Source organism: Ipomoea triloba, chromosome 8 (genome assembly GCF_003576645.1).
Source record: "Ipomoea triloba cultivar NCNSP0323 chromosome 8, ASM357664v1".
NCBI lineage: Eukaryota > Viridiplantae > Streptophyta > Magnoliopsida > Solanales > Convolvulaceae > Ipomoea > Ipomoea triloba.
Window position 1 is genome coordinate 8,519,875 of NC_044923.1, and position 14,644 is coordinate 8,534,518.

Consider the following 14,644-nt stretch of genomic DNA (forward strand, 5'->3'; position numbering starts at 1 on the left):
TTCTGTGTATTTTGCGTCAATATTCTGTGTATTATGGGCAAACATTCTGTGTATTCTAGGCAAACGTTCTGTGTATTCTATATAATGATTATGTGTATTATAGATAATGAATTCCCTGGAGTCATTCGCGTCCACTAACATCTGTGTATTTTGTGTCAATATTCTGTGTATTCTGGCCAAACATTCTGTGTATTCTAGGCAAACGTTTTGTGTATTATAAATAATGATTATGTGTATTATAGATAATGAATTCCCTGAGTCATTCGCGTCCGCGTCTGCTAACACCAAAACGACGTCGTTTTATGTACGTGATGTACATTGCTATGTGCACCGTGGTGCAGGGTATAACGATTGATATTTTTCCATTACTTTTTTAATAAGTATAAAATGCCATATATACTTTTGTGTAATTTTTTATATTATCCTTGGTCAAAAGGTTAGACTTTAAAATGTATATGTATATTAGTTTTTCATTTTATTAATTAAATAATATATTTCCTCTCAATTAAAAGTTTAAATTAATAATTTGAATGCATAATTATGTTTTATATATTACATACTCAACATGTTCGACGCAATTACTTTTTAATGAGTTTTTAGCACCATATGGAGCATAGCTTATTTTTGTTGAATGATACAAAATTAAAATATACGGAGCATGTTTCGTCACAATTAAAAATTTAAACTAATAATTGAATAATATGTTTATATTTTATATATTATATGTTTTTTTTAAAAAAAAAAGTAATAATAAAATTACTTTTTTATCCACGTTGGGCTTTACTTGGCCGTACATATGTGAACATGTTTTGTCAAGTACGGACGATAGGATTAAAGTCATCTATGTTATCGGCTCTAAGTTGGTGACCAACACGAAAACGTTCATACCTTATCTTGAAAAACCAAGAACTCCTAACTCGAAACTACTTCTAAGAAAACATTAGTTTTACACTTTTACACCTAAAAGTATGTATCTATATCTACATACATACATACATTTAACACTAGTGTAAATCGCATCGACCGCACGGAAAGGAACGGGCACATTTGAGCAGTATATATATATGTGCAAATATGAAAAGGATTCAAATGCGGTCCCGTGCCAGGCCGGGCCTGGTCTTGGGCTGGTCCTGGGCTGGGCTCCGGGTCTTCTTTTTAAAGAACCCGAACCGACCCTTATTATGCGGTTCCGATCCGAGCTAGGCCCACTTTCAAGCCGGTCCGTGCCTGGGCCGGTTATTTTTCGGATCGATTCAGGGTTGGTTCGACTTTGAACTGGCCCGTGGCCACCTCTAGTGTGTAGGCACACTCACATGAGAACTTGTTTACAAGAGAAAACTAATAATCAATCTTAGTCATCCATCTAGAAAGATTTAATATATCGATCTGAAGCAATTTGATTTTTTTTTAAAAAAAAAATATAGTAACATTCTGATAATTTTCTCCAACTCTAAAAGTGCACTTCACAATACTATAGACTGCAAACTTTAACATTGTAAGGTGTATTCCTGGATAAGCTCTAAGTGCAATGTACTTTTAAACTGGCCAAAATGTATATATAGAGTATAGTATTGCAAAGTTAAAGTACACTATATAGTGTTACAAAGTGCACATTTAAAGTTGAAAAAACCTACCAAAATGTCACCATATATTTTTCCCTCCTTAGTGTAAAACCATTAGATCTAACCAAATAAACGACTGGACTTGATTTTTAAGTTTCTCCTGAGTTCATATGATCATAATCCTATATATATTCATTGCCTGCAGCATCAACTTGCTCAATTGCAACATTGGCCGGAGTAAGAAAAAAATGTCAAGTATGGGTGTATATATATTCCCATTGCGGGCTCATATAGTAGTCTTGACAGTACATACTACTATCAGCATATATATACAATATGACCATACGGGTCTGAGCCAACGTATGGAGGATAGGAAAGAGATAATGCAGTGATATGATACACAATCCTAGCAACGCTTCAAACCAGAGGCATTTAATTTTTATTTACTTTTTGGATCAATTTGAATTGATTCCAAGGTGCAACATGATGGATGGGTATTTATTTGCACAGTACCAATTAAAGAAAAAAAATTTCTATATGATATGACACATCCAACACAGTAATGTTCTCTAGCTTTGAGGTGTTTGGTAAATAGTTATTAGCTGATTGAGTAAGTGGGTTTGACTAGTTGATAGTATTAGTTGATTGTACAAAGATGTTTGGTAAATTAGTTGTTAACTGATAGCTGATTAAATGCAAAATGACTTTCTCAAAAAACTTATTGAAAATGCTGTTTTGATTAGCTTTTTAAATTTTAGTATTTTGGAGCAATAAGTTATTACAGAAAGCTAATTAATTAAATACTTTTATTAATTGTTTAATCAAGTCAAATAATCAATATTAATCAAATAAATAAAAATTAACTAATAAATTAATCTATGTTACCAAATAGCCCATGTTACACTACATAATGTTATTAATGCAGTATATATTCTATGCCAAATGATCTTTTACTTATTGTCTTTGTGCTTTATCTCATCTATTCTAGAATGTCTCCTTTAATTATTTTTTTCCAAGAATCATTTGAAACCTCTCTAATAATGAAATATTAATAAAAGAAATGTTTGAAAATCGGGTTAGTTCTATTTGTAATTTGTTACGTATGGATAAGGTTAAAGTAAATTTCAAGCACTTATTCTTATTCTTAGTTCTTTTTAACATAATTTAATTTTTCGAAAAATGACAATTTTAGTCCATTAATCATATTTAAATTGTAGATTCCGTCCATGAATCATTATCATACACAAATTTTTTCCTTTAATTATGTGTAAAGTGACAATTTTAGTCCACCACTAACAAATTATGCTAATATAAATAATGCATTTTAAAATTTTAAATTATTGACAGACATCTTACTTATTTTTTATTTATATCATTTTGTATTAAATAATTAATATTGAGTTTGACTCACACATTTTTTTTTACCATTGGAGTGTAACTAAAAATTAACATTACACTTCAAATTCTCAAATTATTGAAAGACATTAGTCACTTCATAGAGTTTTCTCAAATTGCCTCAACTAAATCTTCATATATACTGATTCTCTTCATTTGTAATGAAGATTTGCTATGATCTAATTTGTTAGTGGTAGATTAAAATTGTCACTTTACACATAATTAAAGGGAAAATATGTGTATGATAATGATTCATGGACCGGATCTACAATATGAGTATAATTGATAGACTAAAATCATCTTTTTTTAAATTTATTTTATTCTTAAATTATACGTCAACACCAGTAGTTCCTTTGATCTTTTCCTTTTAAAAGTTTCAAATGTCGCCCCAATTTTACAAAAATTTTATAATTTCAACCCCTTACAAATAATACCTTATAATGTTGCTAAGGTTCACCATTGTATTTGAATATTTAAATTATTTAATTTTAATTCAATAGCTTAGCGCAAGTGATAAACGGACTGTGAATATAAATTTAAAGTCGAAATTTTGATTTTGTAAAATTGCGTCACATTAACAAAATCTGACTACCCAAGTAAAAATCAAACTTTACAAATAAAAAAACAATTCTATATCTTTTTTTTCTTAGAAACATAACTAAAATTACAACATTTTTGCAAAAATTAAGCAACATTTGCAACTTTAAAAAATAGAGAACCAAAGCGCAAAAATGGCTTTGATTGTGTTCTTAGGGATGATAAAGGTCACTTCGTTGCTGCAAGAAGAACACAATGGAGTGATGTCTATAATTCCAGAGAGGTTGATTTGTCGCCATAAGAGAATCCCTAAGCTAGTTGAAAAGTCTTGACTTTGACAATATTATCATTGAAACAGATTCATTACAAGTGGTAAGGTGGTTCAAGGACTCAGTTCGACGTTGGGTGATTCTTCCTTTCATGTTCTGTTAACTGAAATTAAAAACTTAATGGGTATGTTTACTTAAATTAGTTTATCTTTTACTAAGCGATCTACGAACCAGACGTCTCATCTACTTGTCAGAATACTAGGCAATCTATTTCTCTGTCTGCTTGTTCAAAGTGATTCATTAACCCTCCATCTTCCTTTGTAATTCTCTTTCCTAGGATTTGATTTAATGCATTTGTCTTTTCTCAAAAAAAAAAAAAAATAGAGAACCAAAATCGATAATAATGTATAATAACTGATGAATAAAAATCTTTTCTTTTTCACGGTCATGTATTAATTTGTATGCCCACTTGATAAAGAATATAATAAGAATCAATAATCCCTTGCATATTTTCACATCAATGTTTCCTAGGAATTGATACTTTCTTGCGTCAAACTAAATTGATTAAAATAATATCAATTCCCATTATGTAATCTCCATAATGATCTTTCCATTCTGATATCTGAAGAGTGAAGACGTCAATTCCAGTGCAACAAGTAGCACATATTGTCTTCAAAATATCCATCCCCACTATTGTCATAGCATGAGAAGCATGTCTGTCCTGTCCATAGTCCATACCCACAATAATTGTATATTGGGGTACACATATTTATGCAAACCCAATTTCAGGAGTTATTGCAGGTAGACTAACCAATGCATACACCAACCAACACTCTTCTCCTGTCTTATACGCAAACAAAGTTAATGCATGTACTGATATCAACAAATAGGCAAAAGTGTCACACCCTTGAAATTTGACAAAAATTTGAGTGAAATGGTCTCACGGATCTTTGTCTGTGAGACAGGGCCAGATCAAGATGAAAATATAATATTTATACTAAAAAAATGTAATATTAATTATGAATAAATTGTTTGTTACTTATAAAACAAAATGTGTTCCGTAATACTTTTGAAGAAAAATGTAATACTTTTACATTTTGATTTAAAAATATTATACTTTCCGTCATAAATAACAATCACTTTATTCCTGATTAGTATTACATTTTTCAGTTTAAGCATTACATTTTCATATTGACCGAACTCATCTCACTGATCATGTCTCATAGGTGAGTGACTCCCGAACTTTATATGAGAAGTTAATTAGGCCCTCAAACTTTTAAAAGTTGTAATTTAGCACAGCAACATGTTATTTTAGTGCATGGGAGCCCAAAAACTTGTTAGTAACTTATAATAGCAAGGCATTAGAGTTCCGGCGACCTCCATCGTAATCTTAATGACCAGCTATTACAGGTCGCTAACCAATTTTTGAGTTTCAATGCACTAAAATGACATGTTGATGTGCTTAATTGTAACTTTTAAAAGTTCAATGGCCTAATGAATTTCTCATATAAAGTTCATGGGTGTATTTAACCATTTTTCCTAAAAAATACTCTCATTCCCATTTTATATATTGAGTATGGTCAATGAGGATTGACTCAATTATTTACAATTTATTTTTTAATATTTAGTGTAGAGTTAATATATAAAATTTAAGAAAATTCTAAGGTTTCGATCAATACCCATAATTACTTACTTCCACTTCAGAGCGAATTGTGAAAACTTTAAATTTGTACCAGATACAAGATCAACAATACTTTTTTTTTTCCTTTTGACTTTGGACGAAAGGCATGGTCCCAATTGACATTGTAGCTTTTCTCATAAAATTTATATATCTTGCAACTATATTGAAAGTAATATTATATGCAAAATGTCAAATTTAAAAATTATAAGAAAATATTTAAAAAATTAAACTCAATTTTCTTTTGAAAATCCACTTGCATCTGATTGGTTTAGCCCCTTTGGGCAGATCAACCAATTCACATGTGTGATTAGACTTAATGGAGTCTAATTAACTTTGTAAGGCTTCTTTCCAAAAGACGACATCAAATGAGTGCATTGCCGCCTCGAAGGACTTGGGCTCTTCTTCTAAGATTAGCTGACATACAAATTGATCAGAAATTTCATTTATGTTATGCAACTCTGTTATGTATGTTATAAAATCTGACCCAAAGGTCGTTTTAGTTCTTTGCCTCTTACTTCTCCTCTGTTGATCAAGCTCATTCTCAATTTGAGAAGCAGGGGGTAACGAGAACTCACTCCTTTGTGAGCTGTTTGGAGACTGCTTTAGTGGAAAAATGTGTTCGAAGGATTCTGCTTCCCAAGCTTCGCACATAAACTTATTGTCTAGGTGCATAAACATGTATGCACCACTGTTTTCTACATATCCAACAAGTACTGCATCTGAAGTCTTGGACCCAAGATTGGGTCTTTTAAATGAGGGAAGACCCACCTTCGTTAAGCACCCCCACACCTTGAAGTATTTCAAGTTAGGGGCATATCCTTCCATAGCTCATATGGGGTTTTATCATACCCTTTATGAGGTACTCTTTTTAGAATATGATCGGCTGTAAGAGCAGCTTCTCCCCACAATGAGTTTAGGGCACCTGAGCTAATAAGAAGAGCGTTAATCATCTCCTTGAGAGTTCTATTTTTCCTCTCAACTATGCCATTTTGCTGCGGGGTGTAAGGTGCAGTGACTTCACGAATAATTCCAGATTTCTCACAAAAGAATTTAAGAGACATAGATTCATATTCACCACCCCCTGTCAAACCGGAGTCTTTTGATTCTCTGATTTAGCTGATTTTCTACTTCAGTTTTAAAAATCACAAACTTTAATTCTGCTTTGTCTTTTGTTCTTAGCAGATATATTTTGCAAAACCGAGTAAAATCACCTATAAAGGAAATGTAATATCGTTTTCTACCTCTAGTTTCAGTATTTTTTAAATCAGCTATATCAGTGTGAATCAATTCTAAGACACATGTAGAGTGATGTTTCACATTAGAATAAGGTTTTCTAGCAAACTTTGCTTCAGCACATATTTCACATTGAGAAAGTGAGTCATTTTGCAGATTAGACAACATATTCATTTTTTTTAGCCTGTTCATGCATTTGAAACCGACATATCCTAATCTACCATGCCAAACATCAAATGAGATAGCAATATAAGTAGAAGTGTCAGAGCCACTGACAAGGTTATTCATAAATGTTTCAATGTTATTGGAAGTAAAAGGAATGAGAGGCAAAACAAACAGCCCCCCACGCAGGTAACCCTTTCCTAAATACTCCCCTCTACGAGTCATAAGCATGAGCTCAGACTCAAACACTAGTTTGATCCCAACCCTAACCAACAAAGGCCCTAAGACCAAATTTCTCCGCAGAGAGGGAACATACATCACACTACTCAAAAACAAATACTTTCTAGAACAGAGTTTGATCTCTACAATTCCTACACCTCTTACCTCAGACATATTATCATTTCCCATGAAAACTTGCTCTCCATAGCCTTCAGCAATTGCCTGGAAAGTCTTGAAGCACATCATGTTTGCGAAGAAATGATGGGAGGCTCAGTGTCAACTATCCACTCTTCAGAACCTTGCACAACATTTGCCTCCAGGGTCACTATAGTTGACACCACCTCTACATCCTCCAACAGATTTTTCTAGTTCCTTGTCTCTTGTTGAGTGCCTTTCTGATCATTTGCTCCTTTTCGGTGGTAACACTGAGCTGCGCGGTGTCTATGTTTTCCCCAGACGAAGCATCCGCCACCTTTCCCTTGCTTTTGTTGTTCTTGAACCGACCGTTGTTGTTCACTTTGAACCATTTCTTTCAGTTCTTGCTCTGGCCTCTATTTCCAAGTTTTGACCTATCACCTTTCACACTAGTTTCAATGGCATTAGCCTTTAAATTTTCAGGGAAAGAACAAACCTTTGCTTGAGGCGACTAGCCTTCTCGATGTTCAGATGTGTTGTGGGCACGGGAATCAATAAAATTGGTTGTTGAAATATTTTAGAATTAGTTTTATTATTTAATTAGGAATATCAGTTTTATTAATTAATTAGGAATTATCTTAAAATTAATTTTATATTTAGTTTGTTAGACTTATATTAATTTTCATATTTATCTTAGCTTATTGGTTAGAATTAGTTTATCCTATATTTAATAATTATCTCATTCATGTGGTTGTAATCAACTTGGTAATGGCTATTTAAGGCCATTGCATGCCTAATGAAATATAGATTGAGATGAATTTTTGAGTTAGAAAATGGAATGTTTTCTAGAACTTGGTATGAGTTCGGCCATTGAGTTGATCATGGCAAACCTGACTTATCAAGGAAGTTACAAGCCTTGTGGTGTCATCCCGGTTTTTATCGCTCTACAGTCGAGCATGGCAAACCACTATACATCAAAATCCAAAAACAACCCTTTACCCGATCTAAATTAAACCTACAAATTGATCACACCAAGCCTAATAAATCATTATAAAAAATTCCCTTTTAAATTAGAGTGTGAAGAACAGATCGGGCCAACCAGATTCGCATCAAGATGATTGACCAGTTGCTCCCAGGAGTAATCATTGGACTCGTGTTTCATCTTGTTTTGGAAGTCTACCCATGATTCAGGTAGTTTTTCAACTAGTGCATAGGTCTGTAACATGCTACTTACTGGAATTCCTTCTGACACCAGATCAGCAACCAAGTTTTCATACTCGTGAACATATTCAATGATTGGTTTTGTTTCCACCATCTAGAAGTTGAGCCAGCGTCCGACTGCATACTTCCTGCGGCCTGTATCATCCGCTCCATACTTCCTTCGCAGCAAGTCCCAATTTTGCTTCGCGAACTTGTAACCAGCATATTGTTCTAGCAGGACATCTGACATGAAGTGTAGGAGAATACCTCGAACCGTCTTGTTGACTCGTTCATGTTTAGAACGATCACTCTGTGATTGATCAGGTGAGCGTGAAGTTGGCGTTTTCGGATCAAGAGTCTTTAGATTTGAAGTTGCGTCTAGGATCGTTATCTGAGCAGCCGTTTGGGATAGATCGGTAGCTTTTGGCGGAGCAGGTTCGTACAAATTCATGCATGTCATTAAGGGGATCAACTGTTATGATGTAATCAAACTCGACGGCTTCATAATAGATGAGCATTTTGACGGCCCACCTACGGTAATTGAGACCATTCAGTGGTTCAATTTTCAACAAATCAGTAGTAGACTTGGAAAGATACGACGACATTTTCTTTCGGGAAATCGCTTTTAACTGTTAGGAATTGAATATATAAAATGTCGTAGATCACTCTACGTTGATGTAGGCTTGTCGATTTGTTTGGGAAAAGAAGGAAGAAGACCTGTGACGTGTTCAAGACATTGCCTTAAAAGCGATTTGCCGGGAACCGGTCACTTTCGACTGTCAAACACAGAAGATGCGAATTAATTCTCACAATTAAGACACACGAATATGCTCAGACGGAGAATGAGAGAAAGAATAGAAGAGGGAATGAATTGATGCTTTGAGAGCTCTGGCAAAGCAGGTATTTATAGCTTCTGAAATAACTACCTTCCCAATACCACCCACAAGAATATGCAAAAGACACGAAACCGACTAACAAACATGTTAGTGTAGACCACAAATTTGAGAGATCAATTTGGACTCCACAACTTTAATTTTGGATGGGAAAAATTAGTTGAAATCTCAAAAATTAAATAAAGGGGGCGTAAAAATTAACACACCACACTTTGAACGCAAACCGAACGGGCATGTGGGGTTCCCCATTTCCTTTTCCTCCATAATATTTCAAATGCTTCAAAGAAAGTGGTATTAAAAATGAGGGAAAAAGTTTCCAATGAAAACAATGTGGGACAAAAGGCTAGAGGAAAACTACTCCTACTTGAATGAGAATTCCAACACTTTTAATATATTAAAAATGTACCTTGTATTCAGAAAAAGTACATTAAAAAGTCCACACAACACTGTATGGGAATTGTTGTACCCTGAATCAGGGTTCAAATTATGTACCTTCAGTTAACACATTATGCATGTACCTACAGTTAAATGTTTCTGTATATGTAAACAAACAGATCATATGATAGCCACAGGTACAGAAATTGTCAACTACAGGTACAGAATATGTCAACTACATATACAGAATAATTACTTATACATAATATGATAGTTACATATACAGAAATTGTCAACTACAGGTACAATTGTACAAAATGTGTTAACCACAGATACAAAATTTGAAGATTATTTTGAGATCAAGATCTACAATGCAAGATAAACCAGTCCATGGTATAATTTGCCCACCGCATAGACCATGACGTACATAATAATTTGTCGTCGCCAATCTGACCTCACTTTGAGCTTGATCAACCGTCCAACGTCACCTTACATTAATTTCTTATTATATTGAAAACAAAAATATTCTCTTCTTCTTCTCCCAACAAAAATATTCTCATTCAATATAAACTCAACAATATTTATAACTTTATTGTTAAAAAATACTACTATATAAAATTGCGAAATGCTAAATTATTTATTACTTCTACGTCATTTAGTGTTCATAAGACAATAAATATTTTTAATGCATTTTGTGTATGTGTTTAGTTAAAAATTAATTTATTTTCTAGACTAAGGAGGCTTCAATTTAATACTCCCATCCATAACATATTATAATGGGCAGTTCTATTTGGTGCGATTTTTAAGAAAATAAGATATGATATTCTTTGTAAATGTATCATTGTAAATGAACTCACCTAATCAAATACATTAAAAAAAAAAAAAGTTACAAGCTATTAAAGGTAACAACGGTATTAATTTGATTTACACCAAAACAAACAAACAATAAATGTAAGAAACGAGAACAAAGATGGATGAAGTATAATTGCATGAAAAAAATGTTGTACATAATATATAGTAGAATTCAATACAAGTGAAAGCGAACTATTTATATAAGTCCTATAACATATATACACAATTATTTTCCGTGCCACCCGAACTGTTGGTCCTAAATCTTATATTAGATGCAAAAGGCTTTTCAGCGATCTACTCTACATGTTCCATCTGTCTCCTCTACTTATCTGAGCCAAACTCAACAATCAACACTAATAAATTATCATATTAGGGGAAAAATAAAAGTAAAAATGCTATTCACATTTTTTTTAGTACTATTGACTCTGTTACAATGTAGTATATGTTCATAACTACTTTCTCAACCTACTAAAACATAAAGAGTCAACAGTCGCCTCCACTGAGGCTCGAACCACTCCCTTCCATGTGGGAGTGTAAATCGGGTGCCACTAGACCACAAGGTCTAAATTAAGAGAATGGATGTATTTTTTGGGAACACCAGATGGTTTTATCGGAACTAAATCCATAATAAATCGGGTATAGAAATATAAAATGGTATAGAAAAATAATAGTATTATTGCTCAGAACGTTAGGTCCAAAAAAAAACTTATAATATCCGAGATAATGTCCCAAACTGGCATCCTGGCCAAATAATAAATAATAAATACTATAACCCCAACATTGGTGTTGCTCTAGGAACTAAGGACTACAGCCACTGCATCAGGAGAGATGTAAGGTTATGACTATGATGTCTTAATGAGAGGCAAGACATCCTATTTATAGTGTATGAGTCTCCTCCATAGAGTGACAAATTTGTGGACTAGGTTGTCCTCCATCTACACGACTACACCATTCACTGTGCGTATCTCATTTTCACTCCACTACTTTATTTTCATAGCACTTCAGCTGAATAAGTACGGCTTTTTACCCTTTGATATACAAGGATTGAGTAGTTTGGCAAGTGTGTTGTTATCCCATAAGTTGTGGTTTTGAACCTTGGCTACTGCCTCCTTTTTGGGTCACCATATATGCTTCATTTCTTCCTAACCCACCAAGACTTTTATTCTTTTTGGGCAAAACCTCACTAATAAAAATGAACCCCCTTAGATCAAGATCTTCCTAATAAAATAGTCCATGGGGGCCATGGCATCATCAACACTAAAGAAGAAGAGTAACTCTCCTGTGAGACTGTCTCATGGATTCTTATTCAGAGACCGATCAGATCAATATTAAAATGTAATACTTATATTGAAAAATGTAATACTGATCAGAAATAAAGTGTTTGTTATGAAAAGTGTAATACTTTTAAATCAAAATATATAAGTAACAAACAACAAATGTTATATTCTGAATTAATATTACGTTTTTCGATATAATTATTATATTTTCATCTTAACTTGACATGTCTTACCAATAAAGATTCGTAAAATGATCTTACACAATTTTTTGCCCAAGAAGAAAATAGGTTAAATAAAATGTGATGGTGATTGGGGAGTATGATATTTTATTAAGAGGCCGGATAGCGGGGCGGTAATCATTAAAGCTACGAAAAACCATTGATACCAAATGTTTTCCGCTTCAAAATTTAGGTAACGGTCACAGGTCAGTGGCCACCCAAAAAATAATTAATTAAACAACAATTTTGTTGTATTAAATTATATTTATAAAATAAAGCTGAGTGGGGGAGGAGTCTGTGGTGATTTCAGATGGATGAGAAAATGCAGACCCACAGAAACGAGAAAAATACCACGTTGGATTTCGCTGGAGGAATGAATGTCAACGCCAACTCAGCATTCTCATATCCTTTTCTTAATAAATATTCAATATAATTACTCTTATAATAATGCCAACATAAGTTACTCCGTGTAATACACCACCTTGTCTAATATTAATTGTAAGTTGTACTATATTTTTTCAGCCCAAAAATTAAAACTCCCACCACTAAAGTTTAATCCTATAACAACTCATTTAGAATAATAATAGAAATGCAATTGACGAAAAAATTAAAGTGACCGGTAAACACGATGTTCGTTGGTGTATGTTTGTCTTAAAATCTCATCGGAGTTGGTCGGAAGGTCACTACCGTTGATTGGAAGGTTACCAGAGAGAGTTAGAAGGTGGTCAAAACCCTAGTGACCTGTAATAGTATGTTATTAATTGATTTTTTAACTTCAATGCACCAAAATAACATGTTTATGAGTTTAATTGTAACTTTTGAAAATTTAGGGGCACCATTGACTTTCCGAGTAAAATTTAGGGGTCTATTTGACTCTTTTCTCTTTAAAAAAATCAATATTCCTACCACCGAGTTAGTAATTGATTTTTCATTCTCATTATTATTGTATTAAATTTTATTTTTTTTATATCACATTTTTTGTTAAACTTGTAGTGAAAACGGTCAATCCAAAAGCAATTTATGGAATTAAAATGTTTTCTTTTTCTAGCATTAAATTTAAAATTAACTCATTTTAGTGAGAAAAATGACAATTTTGCTTTTTTCTGATCTGTTGAGACTTCTTTCTCATTTAAAAAGGCCAATCTTGATTCGTCTTCCTGTGCCCAAAAATATTTCCTCTCTCCCCCCCTCTCTCTCTCTCTCTCTCTGAGAATATTTATCTTCTAGTACAAGAAAAGCAAGGCTTGCACGCCAAGAAATACTGAAGCAAGCAGAACAAGTGCCTCCGTATCAAAGAAATCGGAAGGGGAAAGGGGAGATAATGAAGCTGGTTTGGTCGCCGGAGAAAGCCTCAAAGGCTTATATCGATACTGTGAAATCGGTAAGAAATCGCGAAAATTAAAATGATTCATTCTTTTTAATTTGTGGACTATATACCCTTTCTTGGGGTTTAATTAATTAATCAATCTGTGTTGATTGGGGTTGCGTGCAGTGCGAGTTGTATGAAGAATCGAGCGTAGCGGAGCTGATATCGGCCATGGCGGCGGGGTGGAACGCGCAGCTGATCGTGGAAACGTGGTCAAAAGGGAGCGGGACGGCGACGAGCGTCGGGCTAGCGGTGGCGGGCCACCACGCGGGGGGGCGCCACGTGTGCGTGGTCCCGGATCAAGAATCGAGGGAGGCGTACGGCGCGGCCATGCAGAGCGCGGGGGTTTCGCCGGAGATCTTGGTGGGGGAGGCGGAGGAGGTGATGGAAGGGCTGGAAGGGATAGATTTCCTGGTCGTCGATTCCCGGAGGAGCGACTTTGCTCGGATTTTGAGAGTGGCGAAACTCGGCCACAGAGGGGCTGTGCTCATTTGCACCCACGTTTGCTCGCGGGAGGGTTCGGATTTCCGGTGGCGGAGCGTTTTGGACGGGAAATCAAGAATTGTGCGCTCCGTTCTTCTGCCGGTGGGGAAGGGGCTAGATATAGCCCACGTCGGAGCCGCCGGCGGAGGCGGCGGAAAGGGGGAGAGTAGATGGATTAGGCATTTTGATAAGGAATCTGGGGAAGAATTTGTGATCCGGAGGTGAATAGATTACATGGTAGTAGTTAACTAGATCAAACTATGAAATGAGTTTTTTCTTTTTTTTTTTTGTTTTTGGTTTGATAAGTCAAGAGTTCTGACTTCTGTATATAGATTTAGAAAATGAAAGCACTTCTTGTTTTCCAGTTTTGTTGGTAGAGTTTGGTACACATTAGTACTTCTATCAAGGACTATAAAGATTAATTTAGGTGTTTATTTATGCCTAAAAACTTTTTAGAGAAAAATTACAATTTTTATTCTTAAGTTATACGATAATTGTAAAATTCGTCATTTTAAGTGTTGGTTATGTTCATTTTTTTTCCTAAGTTATCATTGGCGTTGCATTTTTCGTCCATTTACTAACAAAACATTAAGGACTAAATTTGTAACTTTAATATAGTTCAAGACGAAAACTGAGCACGAGAAGTTAATAAAAAGCCGAAAAGTACAATACTAATGATAACTTAGGGGTGAAAATTTAGCACGATCAACACTTAAAACGAATTCTACAATTACCCTATAATTTAGGGACGAAAACTGTCATTTTTCCAAAATTTTATATAAAGATA

General features: G+C 34.2%; 1 protein-coding gene across 1 annotated transcript; it reads left to right on the plus strand.

The window, feature by feature from the left end:
• Nucleotides 1-13,173: 13,173 nt before the first annotated feature.
• LOC116027669 lies at nucleotides 13,174-14,291 on the plus strand. The gene is made up of 2 exons (XM_031269380.1): nucleotides 13,174-13,389; nucleotides 13,501-14,291. Exons 1-2 carry the CDS (start codon nucleotides 13,330-13,332, stop codon nucleotides 14,080-14,082), a joined length of 642 nt encoding a protein of 213 aa, XP_031125240.1. The 5' UTR covers nucleotides 13,174-13,329; the 3' UTR covers nucleotides 14,083-14,291.
• The last annotated feature ends 353 nt before the right edge of the window (nucleotides 14,292-14,644 follow it).

Excerpts from the sequence above, each read along its gene's own strand:
- LOC116027669 (XM_031269380.1), top strand. The coding sequence starts at position 13,330 with ATGAAGCTGGTTTGGTCGCCGGAGAAAGCCTCAAAGGCTTATATCGAT. Across the intron at positions 13,390-13,500 it reads ATATCGATACTGTGAAATCG|TGCGAGTTGTATGAAGAATC; the intron begins GTAAGAAATCGC and ends GGTTGCGTGCAG.